Raw genomic sequence first — 18,970 nt, forward strand, 5'->3', positions numbered from 1 at the left:
GTTGTTCAAGATGGATACAAAAATTCAGTCCCAATTCAGGCAGACAGAATATAAATAGTAAGAACGGACAGATGTGTCGCAGACTGAAGCAACGTGTGAAGATGTTAGTGCGACCGAAATTTTAATCACATCTCCAGCTGGGTCTCCCTTCATGCTTGATATCCATTAGATTGGATTCACTAACTCTCACATTTTCTTCCATGTGTCTACTTCTCATATATTCCTCTCCCACCTTCTCCACCCTGCAGACACTCATTCTTTCTCTGTCCTCTTATATTCCGCTTCCTACTACCTAATGAAATACTAATGTCTCTGCTTGACCTCTCTGTGCCACAATGAGACCAAAAGACAGCAGCAACCTTATTAAAATCACCACTTTCTCTCTCCTCTCTCTCTCTCTCACCTTATCTCTCAGTTCCTGGTGAATCTGATAACTCTCATTCCTACATGGCTGGCAATTTCTATGCAAAGCGTGTGTGCATGTATGAGTGAGTGTGTGTGTTCATTCTAGCGCAGTGGGCAGATTAGAGAGCGACCTGCTGCTCTTATCTGTGGGCTTCATGAACAGAGACTAAACTTTTTTATCTCACTTCACACTCCATTATCTGTTTCTAGTTCCCTTTCTGCTTTTTCAATCACTCAATGCTTTTCGTTTGTCCTTTCCTTTCTGCCTCCCTCCAGTGATTCATCCATATCCATCTCTTTCCTCTACCACCCATGATCTCGTTCCTCAGCTTACAATATTCTGTTTTTATATCCATGTCCTGTATCTTCCTGTTTTCCTCTGTAAGACACAGCAAACGATAAAGAGTGAACAAGTAGGACAGAGTTTCCCTTTAACTTTGATGAAGACTAGCCACTGATAAAATGCACAATTTACTACAATGCTTTACTTGTGGAAAAATGTAAGAAATACCTATTTTGTGCCATTTGTTTTATTGAGCAGTGTTAGACCAATAATTGGACAATACTAAATAAATGAATAAGAGAGATGAACGGCTACAGTATATATCACCAAATGTGTTTCTATGTCTGGAAACACACACTATGATAAACTCTGGTGGTGTGTAACACTCATCTTATTTGTTGTTTCAGGCCTCCAGCGTCGCCGTCTGATCCCAGCACTGACCTTGGACTCTTCCTCCTCCTCACCTTCTCACCGCTCCTCCAAACAGGCCATCACTTCCTCTTCTTCCTCCTCCTCCAGCCCAGGTGCATGCTGGGTAGATGGCCCACTGGGGCCCCCAACTCCCTCAAACCTCCGGGGCGCGACCGCAACAACAGAAACCTTCGAGATCAAGGTGTACGAGATAGACGACGTCGAACGACTGCAGAAGAGGAGAGACAAAGTAGGGGGCAAGGTGAGAGAAGTAGAGTATAACAGAACTCCTTTATTCATCAGTCATTGCACAAAGTACGACGAAGTTAAATAGCAATCCTGACGGTGCATACACATACTGTATATCAAATAGTAATAAAAATAAAGAAGAGTACAAATATTAGGGCTGTCAAAGTTAATGTGTTGATTCGTTTTAATGCCACTAATTTCTTTAACGCATTAATTCAGATTGTGATTGTGATTTTTAGGTCGTAGCGGGCTCATTGAAGCTAGAGTGAAGATATTGGTATCATATGAAACTAGAAAACCTAATCCATTGGTACCAGCTACACCACACCAGCTTGTTGATAAATAGGGTAAATAATGCTCCAAACTCGCATGGCCATTTTCAAAGGGGTCCCTTGACCTCTGACCTCAAGTTATGTGAATGAAAATGGGTTCTATGGGTACCCACGAGTCTCCCCTTTACAGACATGCCCACTTTATGATAATCACATGCCGTTTGGGGCAAGTCATAGTCAAGTCAGCACACTGACACACTGACAGCTGTTGTTGCCTGTTGGGCTTGAGTTTGCCATGCTATGATTTGAGCATATTATTTATGCTAAATGCAGTACCTGTGAGGGTTTCTGGACAATATTTGTCATTGTTTTGTGTGTTAATTGATTTCCAATAATAAATATATACATACATTTGCATAAAACAAGCATATTTTCCCAGGTCCATGTTGATTAGAGTTTTGAATACTTGACAAATCTCCCTTTAGGGTACATTTTGAATAGATCAAAAAATGTGCGATTAACTTGCGATTAATCACGATTAACTATAAACAATCATGTGATTAATCGCGATTAGATATTTTAATCGATTGACAGCCCTAAAACTATATACATTATAAATAGAAAATATGTATTTGCTTTGACCTATGAAAAAACTGTAAGATATTGCACTTCTGGATATTGCATGTTTGCTGAGTTGTATTGGCTCTATTTACAAGCAATTAATACATACGGGAATAAATATGTACAAAGGAATAAACTAAGGTACAGTTGGAATGTAAACATCTGCGCAGAGTTCTATATATATAGTATATACAAAATGTAAAACATCTGTGCAGTGTACAATATATACATCCAAAGAAAAGAAAGGAGGCGGGTGAGGCATGGGTGAGAGGGGGGAAGACAAACCTGAGCTACACGGTGGCTGCATCATTGATAATGATGCAATTTAACAATAACAAGTTTCAACTGGACCACATTTAAGATTTCAGGCTTCAGTTTGTAAAGTGCATCCATCCTAAAGAAAATACAGAGTGAATGTTTACATTCCCCTCGCAATATATATTACTGTATTAACCACAGTTTTCCTCACAATGTGGTGGATGTCAGTATTCAGTTGGGTCTAGTTTAACTGGAGGTTGTTTTCACCGGCTGTACAGTGAAGGAGGCTGTGTGAGAATTACAAACATGGAAGGTACAGATCAGACTGGAATTCCCCAATCCCCACGGGCAAAAGAAACTCATTCACATACAGTAAAGTGAGGGAAAAGGATAAAATGAGGCTAGGAAAGGTGGGAAAGGAGGGAGAAATAGCAATGTGGAAGAGGGAGCAAATAAAGCAGGAAAGGGTTAAAGAAAGGAGAATATACTGTATGGTGCTACATGAGAGAGAATGAGAAATGTGGAGAGAGAATTAAAGAAGGTGGAGAGCCAAAGAGCAGAGAAAGAGGCCCAGAGGGCACGATGCATATTGCACTTGATGTCAAAGAAATTGATTTGATGAATAATAGTTGTGGGGCACATTAAAAAGCAATAAGTGTTCTTCTGCTGGACACTGTTGCTGGAGGAGAACAAGAGGAGGAAGAACAGACAGAGATATAGGAAGCGTAGCTACTGTATAGTGTGTGTTAATGAGGAAAGAGACATAAGAAAAACCAACTCAAGTGAAAAATACAACAGTAAGGATTTTCACGAAAAGAATGAATCAACATTAGCGCTACGTTCTGTATGAATAGTGAGCTTTTTATTTTAAATAAATCTACATCTATTCCCCTCTGTGTTTCTTCATTGTAGAAATTATAAAAAATTCCACAGATTTAGCAGAAATTGAAATAGTTGCAAATGAATGCATGGTGCAGGTTTGTGGGTTTCCACTCTTAAACCTTTATGTATTCAGCGGAGGGAGCATTGTGAGCCTTGGGAGAGAGGATGAGAGAGAAATCCATGAAATATAGATTTTCCCTACAGCAGGCCTTAAGAAAGCCACTTAACCCCCGACCGCTCCAGTGAAGCCGCTCAGTGTCCGAAAGCACTCGACTGCGGTCACACTGAAGGGTCGATGAGGTGTGAATGTATGCAACTGTGTGAATGTTAAGCAGGCTGCTGCTGAAAGAGAGCCACATGTGTTTCACAACACACTCTCTCTGGCTAAGTAAAGGTGAATAAAATCCATATCTGTCCTCTCTCTCTCTCTTTCTGTGTGTGTCAGGAGGTTGTGTACGTCAGTGCCAAGCTCCGTCTGCTGGAACACCGTCAGCAGAGAATCAGTGAGGTCAGAGCCAAGTACCAGTGTCTGAAGAAGGAGCTGGAACAAACCAAACAATACCTGATGCTGGAGCCACATAAATGGACCACCGAGTGTAAGTAGGACTCTGACACATCAGGGAGTGTGTATGTGTGTGTGTCTCTTTATCATGTATTCTACACTAGTGGTTCTCAACAGGTTAGGAAATTATTTTTATGAAATGACTGACATATGATATTGTTATGTCTCGAATGTTTCTTGCCTGTTGAAATTCATTATTTGTTTAAAAAGGTTGAGAATAGGTGTTTACACTTATTCTTTATATCGATCATGTGCTGTCTAAAAAGAAAGTATTTAAAGTCCCATTGAAACGGAAGTTAGAGTGTCTTTGGCTTCTGCACTGAGAGTGTTCCCGAGTGAAACGGAGTATTTGAGCGGTGTACAGTTACAAGAGGGCTTTAAACGAAATCCTTTGCATTTGATTGGACCGCTAAAAAGTGGCGGGCTTAGAATGTAGCACGATACGGAGCTACAGCACACACCTTGTTTGTCGCTAAAAGTTACAGATTGATTGATGGATGAACGCCATGATATTATTGGTTGGTACTATCTTACGTAAGCACACGTCAAATTTAGTTTTATAGGAAGAAAAGATGATTGGATTTTGATGTAAAAATATGAATAAATTGATTTTTGATTTTTTTTGCATATTTTGTTATAGAGGTGCACAATATGACTAGGGAGGTGATCTAAAAAGGTGAAAAATGCATTTTTCATTTCATCTCAACTTTAGAGAACAATTGTTGTCAACAAATCCAATGAAAACACCAAAACTCACAAAGTGTAAGTCTGACTCAATACTTTCCGACTTCCCTACCCTGTTTGTGGATTGTGGACCAGTGGTTCCTTCCATAGACTGTATATAACAAGTGGACGAAGTCACCGTGACGTAACCCATTGGTTTGTGGCCTGCGGTTTTGAAGCCTTGAGTTCGGCATTTTGGCATCTTGGTTTTTGGGCGTCACCATCTTGTTTTTTTGCAACCAGATGTTACACGAGAGGGTGGAACTAAGTACAACCGAACACTGAATAAGACATTTTTAGGTGACAAAAATGTCGTGGTAGCGACCTGTCAATCACAAGGTAGCCACGCCCTAAAGCATCCCCTGCCTTATGGTCTATTTGACTCTAAATGGAACCATAATTTACTAAATTAACATCATGCTGTATTGAAGAAGACTTGAAACTAACGATTGAGACCATAAACTCATGTTTACAATGTTTTACTGAGGTAATAAATCAAGTGAGAAGTAGGGTCATTTTCTCATAGACTTCTATACAATCAGACTTCTTTTTGCAACCAGAGGAGTCGCCCCCTGCTGGCTATTAGAGAGAATACAAGTTTTAGGCACTTCTGCATTGACTTCACTTTTCAGACCCATCAGGACGCATCTTTAAAAATGGGTCACAAATATAAAGCTTCATATTTAAAAAAGGCTCAGTAATTCCCTTAAACAGCTGGACATTGTCGTTTTTAGCAAACTTTACTGAAACAGGAGTAAAATAGTGCATACAGTATGCTGGGGACTATTTCCAGGTGCGGTTTAACACACAGTTCAAGTGAGTTATTTAAGGCAGCAGGTGTATGTGAGATCAAATCAAAATAGTGCCCGTGTTCATTGTAATGAAGAAACACGTCACCCAGTGGAACAGTGTGGCTCATTGATGTGTTTCTGATACGACAACAATGGAGATTTATGGCACAGAGAAATAATATAAGGCTTTGGATACACAATGTAGGATCAATTAATTGTTGATTTTGGTCTTTTTATGTAATTTGTTGACAAATATTGAAAATCACCAGACTTTAAAATGAGTTCTATACTCATAAACAAAGTATATATAACGGTGTTTTAGCAAAGTGTGTCACCTTTGTATCTCTGCCTGTCTGTCCCTGTTCAGTTGAGCTACAGCAGGCCTACGAAGTGGACTCACTGGAGTATCTGGAAGCTCTGGAGATTGTGACAGACAAACTGGAGACCAGAGTCAACTTCTGCAAAGCTCACCTCATGATGATCACCTGCTTCGACGTCTCCTCAAGACATCGGTAGACGGATGGAGGGATGGAGAGCCGGAGAGCTGGAGGACGGAGAGGCAGACACACAGCTGGACTCAATTAGATGTCGACATTTGGACCCTTTACCCACCGATTAATTAAACACCTTTAGAAAATATCTCCTGAACAAATACATCTCGTTAGATGACTGGATAGTTGGAAGGAGGGATACAGGGATGGACAACGATCTGCCTGTCTCCTCCAGATGTAAGTAGGCAGAAGGACAGGTGGACGGAGAGATGGAGGGATAAAAGTAATGGAAATATATAGAATTATTTAACAGGCCAACAGACAGATGAGTCTGTTGATTTTTAACAGCATCTAATGAACGGGCCACTTTGAATTAGATATGGCAGACAGATGGTTCTGAGACTGAAAAGAAATATCAAACATAACCAAGTGAAGGTTTTCCAGAGAAGTGAATAATTAGACCGCTGGGACACAAACAAGGATAAAGAAGAGTTGCAGCAAAGGAGAAGAACAATTTCTCATCTCCCGTCATTTTAGAAGAGCACTTTTTAGAGTTTTACACAGTTGAGAGAGCCATCGGCTGTAAATACAGAGTGCTGACTACAGAATGGCCTGGTATTGTTGTGCAGTCAATAAAAGAGACTGACCAAGAGAAAGACAGGAGGACAAAGAAAAAAATTATTTAGATAAGTGCCTTGTGAACATTTCAACAATACCAAGACCAATTCTCTTTCTCTCTGAATTTGTGTACATGCAGTCAGTATGGTGCTAGCATAGAAAAAAACAAACACAAAAGATCAGTGTCCTTGGAAAATCTTTGAATTTATAGCCATTTCTGAATGTTTTACTGTGGGTCAATGTTTCACTATATCATAAACAAACTAATACTGTATGTTTGAATGGTCTTTGGTACACTGATGAGAGATGAGACTAAATTTAAACAATTAAAGAAGACCTACAGAACATGGATGACCAAGTCCTCTTTAAAACAACAAAACTGTTGCAAGGACCAAAAATCCAATTTGAAAAATGATTTTTCCAGAACAAACACAGAGTTATGTGTGTTTAAACAAAGAAAAAAAAGCGCTAGTTTCTTGTGGTGTTGTTTTTGACTTTACCCACAAACAGAGCACATCTGAATTTTGACCCCCTGGGGCACACGTACCGCATGTTCCCCCCGATACAGATGTGATGGCTTTTTCATGTTCACAAAGCAATGAAGCGTCTGAACCACACAGGAGTGGAAATGAAAATGTTTTTTCTCTGATCCAGTGTTAAGTACATCCATCGGTCGACTCGGCTGCCTGTCAGACTGACTGACTGTCTGTTATTTGTATCCGTGTTGTTCTGCTCTATTCTAACTGAATGATTCGTCAATGTGTGTGTTTTATATTAAGGTATCCTTTTTCATTTGAGTGCAATGGGACCACGTAGAGACTATGTGTGATAGTAAGAGAATGGATTTTAAGGTTAAGAGAGATATTTAAGAGTAAATTGTGAGGAAGACCATTGATATAATGTCCTTTTTTTAAGGCTTGTATTGGAGCAAAGTAATGAATTTAGACTGGAAATACTTACATGGGACCACAATTATGGTTACAAATGGGCTATTTAACTTGCCCTTTTCTTACAAGGACACACACATTATACATTTTAAAAACATATATAAAGGAATGAAAGAGACCTAAAGAAAGAAACGGATGATGACCAAATTAAGAGGCATAGATCTCTGCCTGGTTCCATTTTTTTTGGACGGATAGCAACACTTAAGATTTGTTAATATTATTATCTATGGTGCTTGAGATGTTTATGATCTAAATGTTTGTACAAATATAAATATATGAGAGAGCCCGTTTCCCTCTGAAACACAGAACAATACCCCTCGAATGCTTCTTCTACATCGCTGTCATCACGTCCGTTGTTCACCACCACCACCCTCTCCCTCTGGATGCCTTTTGCCCAGCAGGCAGAGAGCATCACGGGAGATCCTGTTTGTTGTCTGAGAGGTAAAAGGAGGAATAGACATTATGATATTGGTGTGATTTGTCAAAAGCGTCGTAGTGCTAAATTTATCTCGATCCTAATAGAACAAACTCAGTATTTGATCTCTTCCACTGGACTGACACAGAAACAGGAAGTGACTTTAAATGTCTTGATCTTCTCGTGGCTGTAAAGACGTAACAGTCGTTCGTTTCATGTGGTGTACACCTGCTGTGACAGCCACCAGATAATCCAGTGGGAAATTACCCCAGAAAACTGAGATGCTTTTGACAGACTGGACCTATGAAGCGTTTTTCACAGTAGCCCTGCGACACCTCTGAACGCTTCCTGTTTTTATCTCCCAGTTCGCCGTGCCAGTCATGAATGAAGGTTTATTTATTTGAGCTCAGGAGAGCAGAGTCGCTTATTATATGTTCTTATTTATTTACACCTTATGATCTTAAAAGTTACTATGCATTTTAAGAAAAAAAATAACTGTACATACTTTGCTGAGCCCATGTCATATATAGATATATATACTGTACACATATCATATATACGCTCATTTTTATTTTATATACTTTCTGTTGATTTTGTTTGCTCCTGTTGTTCCTGTCGGAGATTTTAATGGGTTTTGGGTTTCCTAAAACATTCACTTCCAGGGTAGTTATGTGGCTCCATACCAGAACTTAAAAATTAAGGCTAATTTTTTTACATTGTGAAGAAGAAAAATTTCTTTTAAGTGAAATGCCGGTATATCCTACAGTACTGACTACAGTCTTGTGTAATTAGTAGTGAATGTTTTGGGAAGCCCAATCTCTGGATTGGCTAAATGGCCTGTACTTGTTTCCAGATTTAAGATGTTATGTGTGAGGTTTCGTCCTTGATGTGTCACTGCCAAATCTACCCTGGTAACGCTTTATAATTCTAGCAATAATTGTGACAAACACCTGAGGTTTTAGTGGCCCCATATTGTTTATAGCTAACTTAATAGTGCATGTAAAGGTGTCAGGAATAAGGGTTCCTGCTAAAAGGGATGCACTAACTCTCAGGTGCTTTAAATAAAATGATTCACAAAATGGTATATGTTATATCAGGTTGTAGCCAGGGGAAAAACAAACAAACAGAAATTGACGTTATGTGCTGATGCGTGTTTTGCTGGAGCGTTCAAGAATTATAATGTGTTATCTGGGTGTCTGACACATAGCATCTTTAAGTTCTTAAGCAGTATTGTATGTTGAAGTCTGGGTCAGGTCACATTTTTCAGAAACAAATTTTATCTGTAGCAGTCAAACCATTTTAATTCTGATCAGTTGTAAGACAGTGATTGAACTGATTAAAACTATTAAATAGAAGAATGAGATATTTCCTAAGAGAGTTACCCAGCGTTATGACACATGCTCAGTGAAAACCAGTGAATGTGAAGAAGTGTGAGATTTTCACTGAGTGTGTCGTTTCTATGATTCAAGACTGCGATCATAATGTCCCCTGTAGATTTACTGTTTCTGAGAACTGTGGTCTGACACATTGTGTTGATGGAAGAGCAAGATGGAGGGATGTAAATAAAGAAATGTATTGAAAGAGTTTCACATCTGATTCGTCATTCTTTTGAACATAGAATAGTCAGACGTCCGACATGTGGTCCATCCTAATCCCAATGAAATGCCCATGTTTTGCATTACGACTCAAACACATTATAAAAGATCTACTGGTTATACAACCCGTTCTCATCCCAACTCGTCACATACTGACACTTTATCAGGACCCCATGGCGTCACTTTCTAATGCGCTGGGCTACCCAGGAGGATTGTCTCCTGGGTGAGAGTCCTGTGTTTTTTTTAATCCATCCTCCACCCCTCTCACAGTCTCTCCCTGTGTGGCTTTTTTCAGTCGCTAAAAGCTAAGTGCTTAGTTTGCAATGGACATGTTGCTGTATTCAAAGACTACAACTTGAGCCGTCACTTTGAGACAAAACATGCGGAAAAATACAGAAACCTATCTGGAGATGAGAAGGTGAGGACAGCCGAGGGATTGCTAGCTAAACTACAAAAGCAGCAAGGACGTTTTACAAAGCTGCATGTAACAAAAGAAGGAAATGTTAAGTGTTATTGTTTAGTTTTTTAAATGGAAATATTACTAGTCAAAACAGTCAGTCCTGTACGGTTCAAAGACTACTGCATATAATGTAATCTTCTTAATAATATGCTGTTTGGAGTGATTTTCAGTATAATAAATGCTGAAAAATAAGTGTGCAGTAGGTTTTCTATAATTTAATCTAGTGATAAAATAGAGGTTACGACAGTATTTGTTTGGCCCCCGGTAACAATCTGGGTTTCTCATGTGGCCCCCCAGGAAAAATAATTGCCCACCCCCGCGCTAAAGGGTGCCTTATGTGTTGTTATCAGATGCCGAGAGCTTGACAAAGCGTCGGTATTTGACGCCCTGGAAATGAGAGCGGGCTGTGAAATACAGCTGGGAGGCAGCCAATAGATGGCTCCATACATAGTGACATAAAAGTCATATGCTATACAACCATATTATCTGTGCTAGAGAAAATGTAAGTTTGATTTATATCAATCTGTGATGTTAAATTGTTCCAAATAAACAAAGATGAGCCAGGTAACTGCAGAACATGCTCATTGACCTGTTCGCCAGCGTAACAACTCCTGTTGGAATATATAACTTGAGGTTTTATTCCACATTTTAATAACTTCTTTCAATAAGAGGAACTGAAGTATATTTTCAGCCATGTCCTCTATTATGTTTTCTACATCAGCTATTATTTGTTTTGGGGTTCCTCTGTGCCTGTGCAGCAGCCAAGTGGATACAATACGAGTTATCCCACCGTCAGGTAGCCTATAGTGTTGATTACTACAAAGCTTCAATGGTTCATTGGTTATTTTTTAAATTTGTGATGATCCAGTTATCTTTGCCAGACATGGCCGAACCCTGTTGCTCCTGTCTTTTCCACAGAATTGGAGAAAAGACTGATCAGCTCAGAGAAACTATTTCCACTGCAGCCCTCTGTCTCAGCTGCAGTGATGGATGCTAACAACTAAGTTAACTATCAAGTCACTTTTTATAGGGATATTTGAAAAGCTTCCTTCCAAAATTACGCCAACTCTTTCACAAGGACTCCTATTAAGGTATTTAATCTCTATAAACCGATGGCTGATGGGTTCTGAGATTGGCTGGTATTAAACTTTAACACATAATATTCTTATTAGCTAATGAATTCACACATTTGAAATAAAGTGTTCCACTCCCAAACCTCAAGGAAATGTGCTCGCCTTTGTGTGCCTGTTATGTACTAGATTTCACTGTGTGTGTGTGTGTGTGTGTGTGTGTGTGTGTGTGTGTGTGTGTTCATACCTTCACTAGCCTGTAGGCAGCTTCTAGGTGACATATTGCCCTGTTGAGCCGGCTTTGATCACCCACACACAGCAGGGAACAGGAAGGAGGTGAAGGAAGGAATGGGAGAGAGCGGGAGAGATGAGAGGAGAATAAAGGTAGCAAAAGGGAAATGCAGAGAACGAGGGAGACGTGTGAGAGAGATTAGAAGTAAAGGATTACATGTTAGAAGAATTGGAGAAAAGAGAGATGGTGTGGAAGAGCTGAAATAAGATGGGTGAGGTTAGGGAGGACAAAATAGAGAGACAAGTGGATTCCTGGAATTTCAGGTTATAAAAAACATTTAATTTGAAAAATATAGTAAGAGGATAATCTCCTGGGTAATTTTGGACGAATAATATGCAATCATCGCTCACCAAATGGGCTATTACTCTCCTTTCTAAACTCATCTATCTGCTAAAATCATTTCAGGCAAGAGTTTAATTTCAGGGAGACTAATTTCTTTGCTAAAGCATTCTGAGTTGTTGTTGTTTTTGAGATTGGTACCTACCTGATAATTGTCAGGTCCACTTAGCCTTTGTCTTGAAGTATTCTTGTTTAATACAAGTGAATCTTCTTGGCAGTTTCCCTCTCTAACTGTATTTTGTAATCAGGTGCCTGTATGGATTTAGACACTTAAATATGTGCTCGGAAAATGAAAATGACTGAAAGCTGTAAAGAACTAGAGGATCATTGTTTATCCCAATCACCTCTTAAATGTTAATCTATCTCCCTTTGTTCTTTTCAAGCAAGAATTTCAAGCACCTTAAATTTGCAGCAGAAAACAAAAGCAAAGCAATGTGGTTTTCAGACATGTTTGTGTGGGACAATGTGGGACACGTTAGTTACCAATACTGAGAGGTAGTCTAACATTTGGATATAATGTCTATCTAACTGTGACATTTGGCAGCAGGCAGTATATTTTTGGCATCACTGGGCAAAAATTTCATAATAACCTTTCAGCATATTGTAATTCAAGTGTTCTGAGAGAAAACTAGACTTCTGTACCTCCTCATGGCTCTGTTTTCAGGCTTTAGTAAATCTAGCCAGTGACGGGAGACTTCAACCAATCACAGGTCATTTCATTGAGAGAGCGTTCCTATTGGCTGTGCTCCGGTCATGTGACCATAACTTGGCGTTCCTTCACCAGATTTCACAATGGCGGCGGCACAAACTTTCTCATTTTACAGCTAAACAGTACACTACATGATGATTCTGAAAATATTTGAGGCGAGACATAGGCATTAACGTAACATAATAATGATTCATATTTGATCAGTGCTGCCTAGTTTGACCGTTTGGTCAGAGTTTGCAAATGATTGGCAGTCGGCTCTCATAGACAGCAAGTGGACAGCGGAACTCAGATCAGCTCTTACTGCTTGATTTCCTCCGGTCTGTGAAATCTCGCAGATGCCGTTAGGAGCACCGGAAGACACAGAGGCACATGATTTTTTTCAGGTTACCTGTTTCATGTACTACTGTCAGGATATAGCAACCGTTTTATAGAAATAGCTTTTTTTAATCATATTTGCTCCAATCTCGCCTACTTTAGCTCTAAAGAAATATATTTCTACTCTGCCCCTTAGTTTGTAACATCTCTATGCTTCACCTTCTGTAGTTTCACAGTCTTTGTTGTAGCTGCATTTCCTTTTCTTTGTGCTATTTTCCATCATATTCTGCCTAAATCTGCAAAGCGTTTGATTTCATGGTGAACCGCATTTTACCCGTTAGGCATAGTTTAGCAAAAGTTGTTGAGATTAGGCTTGCCGCGGTAGTCGGTGTTACCGGTGTTACCGGTGTTACACAGTGGTCGGTCGTATACCAATTACATTACTCACCCTACATCCTTTCGCTTTTTTTTATAGAAATAAAACTCATTTAGTTCATTTTGGCGTATCAGCGGCGGCGTGTTATCAATAGATAGTCGGACAACGGACGCTACAATCTGAAAGTGAAAGTGTCTGCTCCGTACGGAGTCTCAGCTCAGAGTAGCAGCAGTCAGATTTCACACACATGGGACGAGAGAGAATTAACAGACAAGACGATGGTGGAGGATTTGGTGTCAAAGTGAAAAGCAAAAGTGCCTATTTGGCAATATTTTAGATTTAAACCCAATGCTATAAGGGAACCATAACGTTAATGAGGCAATCGCCCTGCTGAGGAGGGAGCGTTCACAGCCGGTGTGCAAGGCGCAGCGGCGCCAGGTGGAAACCTGTGGCCTCGCAGCGAAAGCTCGACTGGAGAGGCCAGACACACAGCCATCCAAAGACAAAGATCAAATTAAGCTCTCTACATATATTGAGCGACGTCTTTTTCTTGTAAAATGTCCGGTGTAATCGGTAACACCAGTTTTGTCACAAGTTTTTTAACCGGTGGGAATATTTCCTCACCGTGACATCCTTAGTTGAGACATTTCACTCAAAACCACAAATGTCAACCACACTGTGGCACTAGATGTAAAGTCGGAGAATCACCAAAGTCAGTAGGAGTCATTCTCTGGGGACTATGAATACCTGCAGGACTAAATTTCATGGCAATCATTCAGTCTGGAGTAAAGCGGTGGACCGACCGACCGACTGATAGACAAACCAACATCCCTAGAGCCATGCCGCTAACAAGGCTAAACTCACACCAAAGAAACAAGCAACTTTCCGTTCAACAAGGGCTCAAAGTAAAGTTGAAATGTGTCCAGGAAGCTGCTACTCTTCGGCTCAACAGTCCTCTGGTTTTAAGAGCCTGCTCTGATTATGAAGAAGTCCAATCAAAGATGAAAGAAAGATGGATGGGTGATGAGGACATGGTGAAGATGTGGGGTTAACATGGAGATATGGCTCTTTGTCTCGCTTTTTCATTGTAAGGTGAGATTACTCATGAATATATGGTAATATCCGTCAACTCCTTATCATTGAACCCTGAAACACGAGAAGATAATAGAGAAGCGATACCGCGGATAAAATCTACCGTCTCTGGCTGTTAATACAATATGAAACAGCAACAACTCTTTGTGTGAGGAACAAGCAGCTGAGAGGGGAAAGGAAAAAGTCAACCGGTGGTTTTGACCTATTAAAGGGTCAGTTTGTAATTTGATAAAGTGGCATATTCATGCGTAAAATTTGAACAATTTGACATACAAAATAAAAAATACTTTACAAAACCTTGAACAGAATTAGAAAACTTAGATTTCGATTTCGTTCGTCAAATGTCAATCCTTTTTTAATGAGACCTGACAATCACAGGCTCCAATCGTGTCTCGAATTTTGGTGGTGGTTTACATTTGTATTACAATACAAATGGACCGGGAAGACATGAAGATACAGAGGGAGGGAGAGAGAAAGTGAGAGAGGGTAGCAGGAGGGGAGTAAAGAGAGCGTAAAGGCGAGGTGGTGCAGGGGGAGACACAAAGCGAGGGAGTGTCTCCGAAATGAAAGTGAAAATTGAAAATGGGGGAGAGCAAATGGCAGGAGGGTGAGTGAATGAAGATGGGTTAAAACCACTCGGTGTCCTTTTTATGATTGGCTCAGGCTGCCTGCAGAGACACGCAGCGAAGGAAAGAGACGAATAGTGAATTTAATTTGAAAGCCTTTGGGGAGTGAGAGAGACAGAGAGACAGTGAGTGGCAGAGAGGGAGAAACAGAGGGTTATGGTTAAGCGATAGTAAATCTAATTTGATGGCCGTTAAGAAGTGAGAGAGGAGAAAGGGAGAGGGTGAGAGACAGAAAGAAACAGAGCCAATGAAGTGAGTAATGGAGGCAGGAACAGCAGTATTGTACAGCAGGACAGACTCTTCCACAGACCATTCATCCCACTAGTTTCATTACGGCCCGACTCCATTCAATCTGCACATTCATTTCATTTTATCTTCTCAAGATACAATTAATGAAAATCCCTTCTCTTCTTCCACTCATATTTGGGAGAGGGGGGCTTACTGCCATAACTTCTGTAATTATTGTCAATAATTAAAAAAATTAAATCTAATATGTGTTATGATGAATGAACGGTGAACAGAGAATAGTTTACTGCTGACTAATCCAGGAGAGATGAAGGATTTGGGGATTCTGACATGACGGCTATTCCAGTGCTGGGAGAGCAAAACGTTTCAGAAAAGCTAAACCTTTTAGAAACATAAACATAAATATATCTAATATCTATCTAATCCTGCCATAACCCATAGAAACACACACACACACAGACACACAGACACACACACACACACACACACACAAACACACACACACACACACACACACACACACACACACACACACACAGGGTGTCCCTCACAGAGGAAATGCTGTCATCAGTTTGCAAAGGGTAGACTTTTGGGATTAACATGGGAAGTATGTGTGTGTGTGTGTGTGTGTGTGTGTGTGTGTGTGTGTGTGTGTGTGTGTGTGTGTGAAACCCATCACTACATTCCACCACTGACACACTGCGCTTAACTTGTCACACACAAAAACAGGGATTAACATGGGAAGTGTGTGTGATGGATATGTGTAGAGGAAATATGGATGTTTTGAGAACCTATCTTTACTAAAACAACACCCACACACACCCACACACGCACACACACACATCTAGATGGTATGTGAAGATTAAACGCAGGAGACAGAGGCCTACAGCCCCCCCATACAAACACACACACACACACACACACACACAAGGACTGGTAACTTTGTATGTCATTAAACTTGAACTGAGCACAACGGGAATATTTTTAATGTATTTTTAGGTGCAGATTAATTGATCAGTGGTAGGCATATTTCTACTTCGGACAGAGACAGATTAGCGGTTTCCCCCAACTTCCAGTCTTTACTGCATGCTAAGTAATGGATAATGTACGGCAAACTGGTCATTGTGTAACAAACAAACTCCGCTTTGCGTCAGGGAGCCGCATCAGGGGTTTATTTCACAACAATGACCTGCTAGCTGTACATGATCCTGTTTATTACATGGCTACTTACTTAAGAAATCAATCATTTAAATTTAAATTATGACCAAATACCTGCAAAACTAAACACATTCCCATCAGCCTCAGCTTTACTTTGTGTTTAGTGCTAATCACCAAATATTAGCATGCTAAACTAGCCTATATCTATATACATGTATATCCATAGTTCAAAGCAACGCTGTGCTTAAGTACTGTAGACTTTTGTCTTGTTAATCTGAGTGTAACAAATCTTTATTAATTTCATTCAGTTTTTACAAAATGAGAAATTAAGGTCAAAGCAATTTTATTGAGACAATTTCTGATAAACTGTAAGAAAATAAAAAATTCAGACGGTGAACATACTCGTTTCAACGTATGACAGTCATCAGATATATATATACAGAAGGCAAAATGTATATTCCTCTACTTTCTGTTCATCTCGTAAATCTGATGTTTGGGATTGGGAATTTAGTCCATGTAGTTAAATGTCCAGTCGCAGTTTTTTCCTTTGTTTCCTTTGTTGTGTCTGTGCCTCACTGACTGATGGATGATTGTTGAGCCATCTCAGTGCGACATTCCTCCATCTTCATCAACAGATCGGTGGTCATGGGGTGATCGTCACCGTGGGTGAGCTTTATGATCTGATAGGCCTGGGAAAGGAGAAATAAACACACTTAAAGAGTGTCTTAGCTGTCATTCCTGCTAATGTTAGAACAATATGGGATAGTACTGTACTGTAGTTGAAAGTTGAACCAGAATGTAACTCTATAAAAATCTAATAGATGTTTAAATAGGAAACTTTGGGTAATTATTTGAATGTAACTTGTGTTTACAACATGTCTAATCACCTCTATTGCTACATGCCTCCAGACCTCTGCAATTAACTTGGTGAGGAAAATGTTATTTCTGATAGGAGTGATGGACAATACTATAAAAACTAGATCATTGCTGTATAAAATAGCACTACGCTTTTACTCTAGCAATTTCTGTTCGTCAGTATTTCATCCCTCACACCTGCTTGAATGTGTCCAAAGCGTCGTCAATATGTTCCAGGTAATGCTGCAGCTTTCCAACTCTCATCAGCTGGACTCCGTGGACCGGATGGGGATCAGGGTAGTATTGGCTTTAGAAAGGAGAGAGAGAGAGGGAAGATAGAGAGACATGGGTGAAAGATAATGTTTTCTGTTGGTTTGGTGCAACTTTGACACAGATCTCTTAATTTAATGTAAATAAATATTATGGTTTTTACTCCTTTTATGCTGTTATTCCTCTGGTATCCTGTTTTGTTATTGCAATTCTCATTCCCTTGTGCTTTTTGCTGAAAAATGCTATATACTGTTTTCCTAAGCTCAAATAGGAACTGTTAATACTTATGTGAAAATGTTTGTAATACCAAAAGGAGACTCATCAATCATAAACTGTTGTATTACATCAGAGTATCCTCATAAATTGCTTAGTTTAGTGGCTGTAATGTATAGTCTATCCATCTATCCAGGCCCAGGTCATGTGATGTCAGCAGGTTAAGCCATGTAGCCCAGTCATCCTTTCATCCAGCCCCGTCTTCCAGCTCCTCCTGGAAGATCCATCATGATTTACTGCCCAGAAATGCAGAAACAAGCGCTCCCTCTGGTTATACATCGCTGGAAGGCTTCTCCACACAGGACACCCAGAGGGACACGATAAAAAAAACATATAGGCTGGATGGCCATACTCTGATCAGCCCTCCAGTATCCTCTAAAGAGCAAAGAGCTGGTCCAATGTGACGAGGATGGATCCCACAATACTCCTTATGAATCTGAGGTTCAACAATCATCTTCTGTCTCCTATCTAACAGCTTGGCATAAGCTTTCCCAAGGAAGCTGAGCACTGCGAAGCCTCGATAATTGGAGCACACTCTCTGGAACCACCACAGGCACTGTCCTTGAACTCCATATGACATGAAAATATGGAGATCTTTAACTGTTTCTTGGCAGCCATATAAACCAGTCAAAGCATGTATGCATTATGAAGTTCCCTCTTGAATGGAAGCGTACACGAGGTGGCAAGAGTTTGAAAGATATGCACTTTTACCATTCGCTGTAATTTGCTCTGACCCCTATGAGAGTCTGAGAAAGTCTAACATTCACAGCACGGACATCAGACAACAAACAGATGATTAAATGGACAAGACTAATAACAGTTTGCTTTGCCAGTCAGTATCTGTATGCAAGTGTGATGCATAAACAAGTAGGAGTGTGCAAAAGACGAACTGTCTTAACAGCAAGAAAAAAACAGATGAAATAAGTGTGGATTATGGATGTCTCCATGTTTGTTGTCTGAACATACCTGCCTGAACATGTGGGTGTGTTTTACATATTTGTGTGTCTGAGTTTCCACTTTATATTCATTATTTGTTATTCATCCCAGCTCTTTCAATTAATTCCTTTCTATTCCAGTTTCACTACTTCAACAGACTGACAAGCACAACTAATACTGCACGTATTCCCATGATAAATGCACCAAACAAACCGGTAGAGTGACAGTCACACAAACGCATACTGTGTATGTATATATACCACTTGTATCGCTATTGTACTGTACTGTACTACTGTGCACCGTGTATTTATGCATGAAAATACTGTTTATCATCCACAAACATGTGCACACTATCACCTTGTAGTGCCTTTACCCCCATAGAAAAACATACAGACAGAGCGAGTTTTGCTTTTCTGATGTGTATCCATGG

The 18,970-nt window shown here is 40.0% G+C and overlaps 2 protein-coding genes across 4 annotated transcripts in view; one reads left to right on the top strand and one right to left on the bottom strand.

Annotated features, from left to right (window-relative positions):
- kif26ba (kinesin family member 26Ba) overlaps window positions 1-9,512 on the top strand; it is a 114,224-nt gene extending 104,712 nt beyond the window's left edge. Inside the window, exons 26-28 of the mRNA XM_074612473.1 lie at window positions 1,096-1,361; window positions 3,827-3,977; window positions 5,825-9,512. Of these exons, the coding sequence (XP_074468574.1) occupies window positions 1,096-1,361; window positions 3,827-3,977; window positions 5,825-5,973 (566 nt within the window). The 3' untranslated portion in view covers window positions 5,974-9,512. The remainder of the gene's footprint in view (window positions 1-1,095; window positions 1,362-3,826; window positions 3,978-5,824) is intronic.
- Window positions 9,513-16,481: 6,969 nt separating this feature from the next.
- The window catches only part of smyd3 (SET and MYND domain containing 3), a 90,837-nt gene continuing 88,348 nt past the window's right edge, over window positions 16,482-18,970 (bottom strand). For all 3 annotated transcript variants that reach the window (XM_074612514.1, XM_074612531.1, XM_074612522.1), the window contains exons 11-12: window positions 17,260-17,368; window positions 16,482-16,895 (exon numbers count right to left, since the gene is read on the bottom strand). In XM_074612514.1, the coding sequence (XP_074468615.1) occupies window positions 16,779-16,895; window positions 17,260-17,368 (226 nt within the window). In that variant the 3' untranslated portion in view covers window positions 16,482-16,778. The remainder of the gene's footprint in view (window positions 16,896-17,259; window positions 17,369-18,970) is intronic.

Source organism: Sebastes fasciatus, chromosome 2 (genome assembly GCF_043250625.1).
Source record: "Sebastes fasciatus isolate fSebFas1 chromosome 2, fSebFas1.pri, whole genome shotgun sequence".
Classification (NCBI taxonomy): Eukaryota; Metazoa; Chordata; class Actinopteri; order Perciformes; family Sebastidae; genus Sebastes; species Sebastes fasciatus.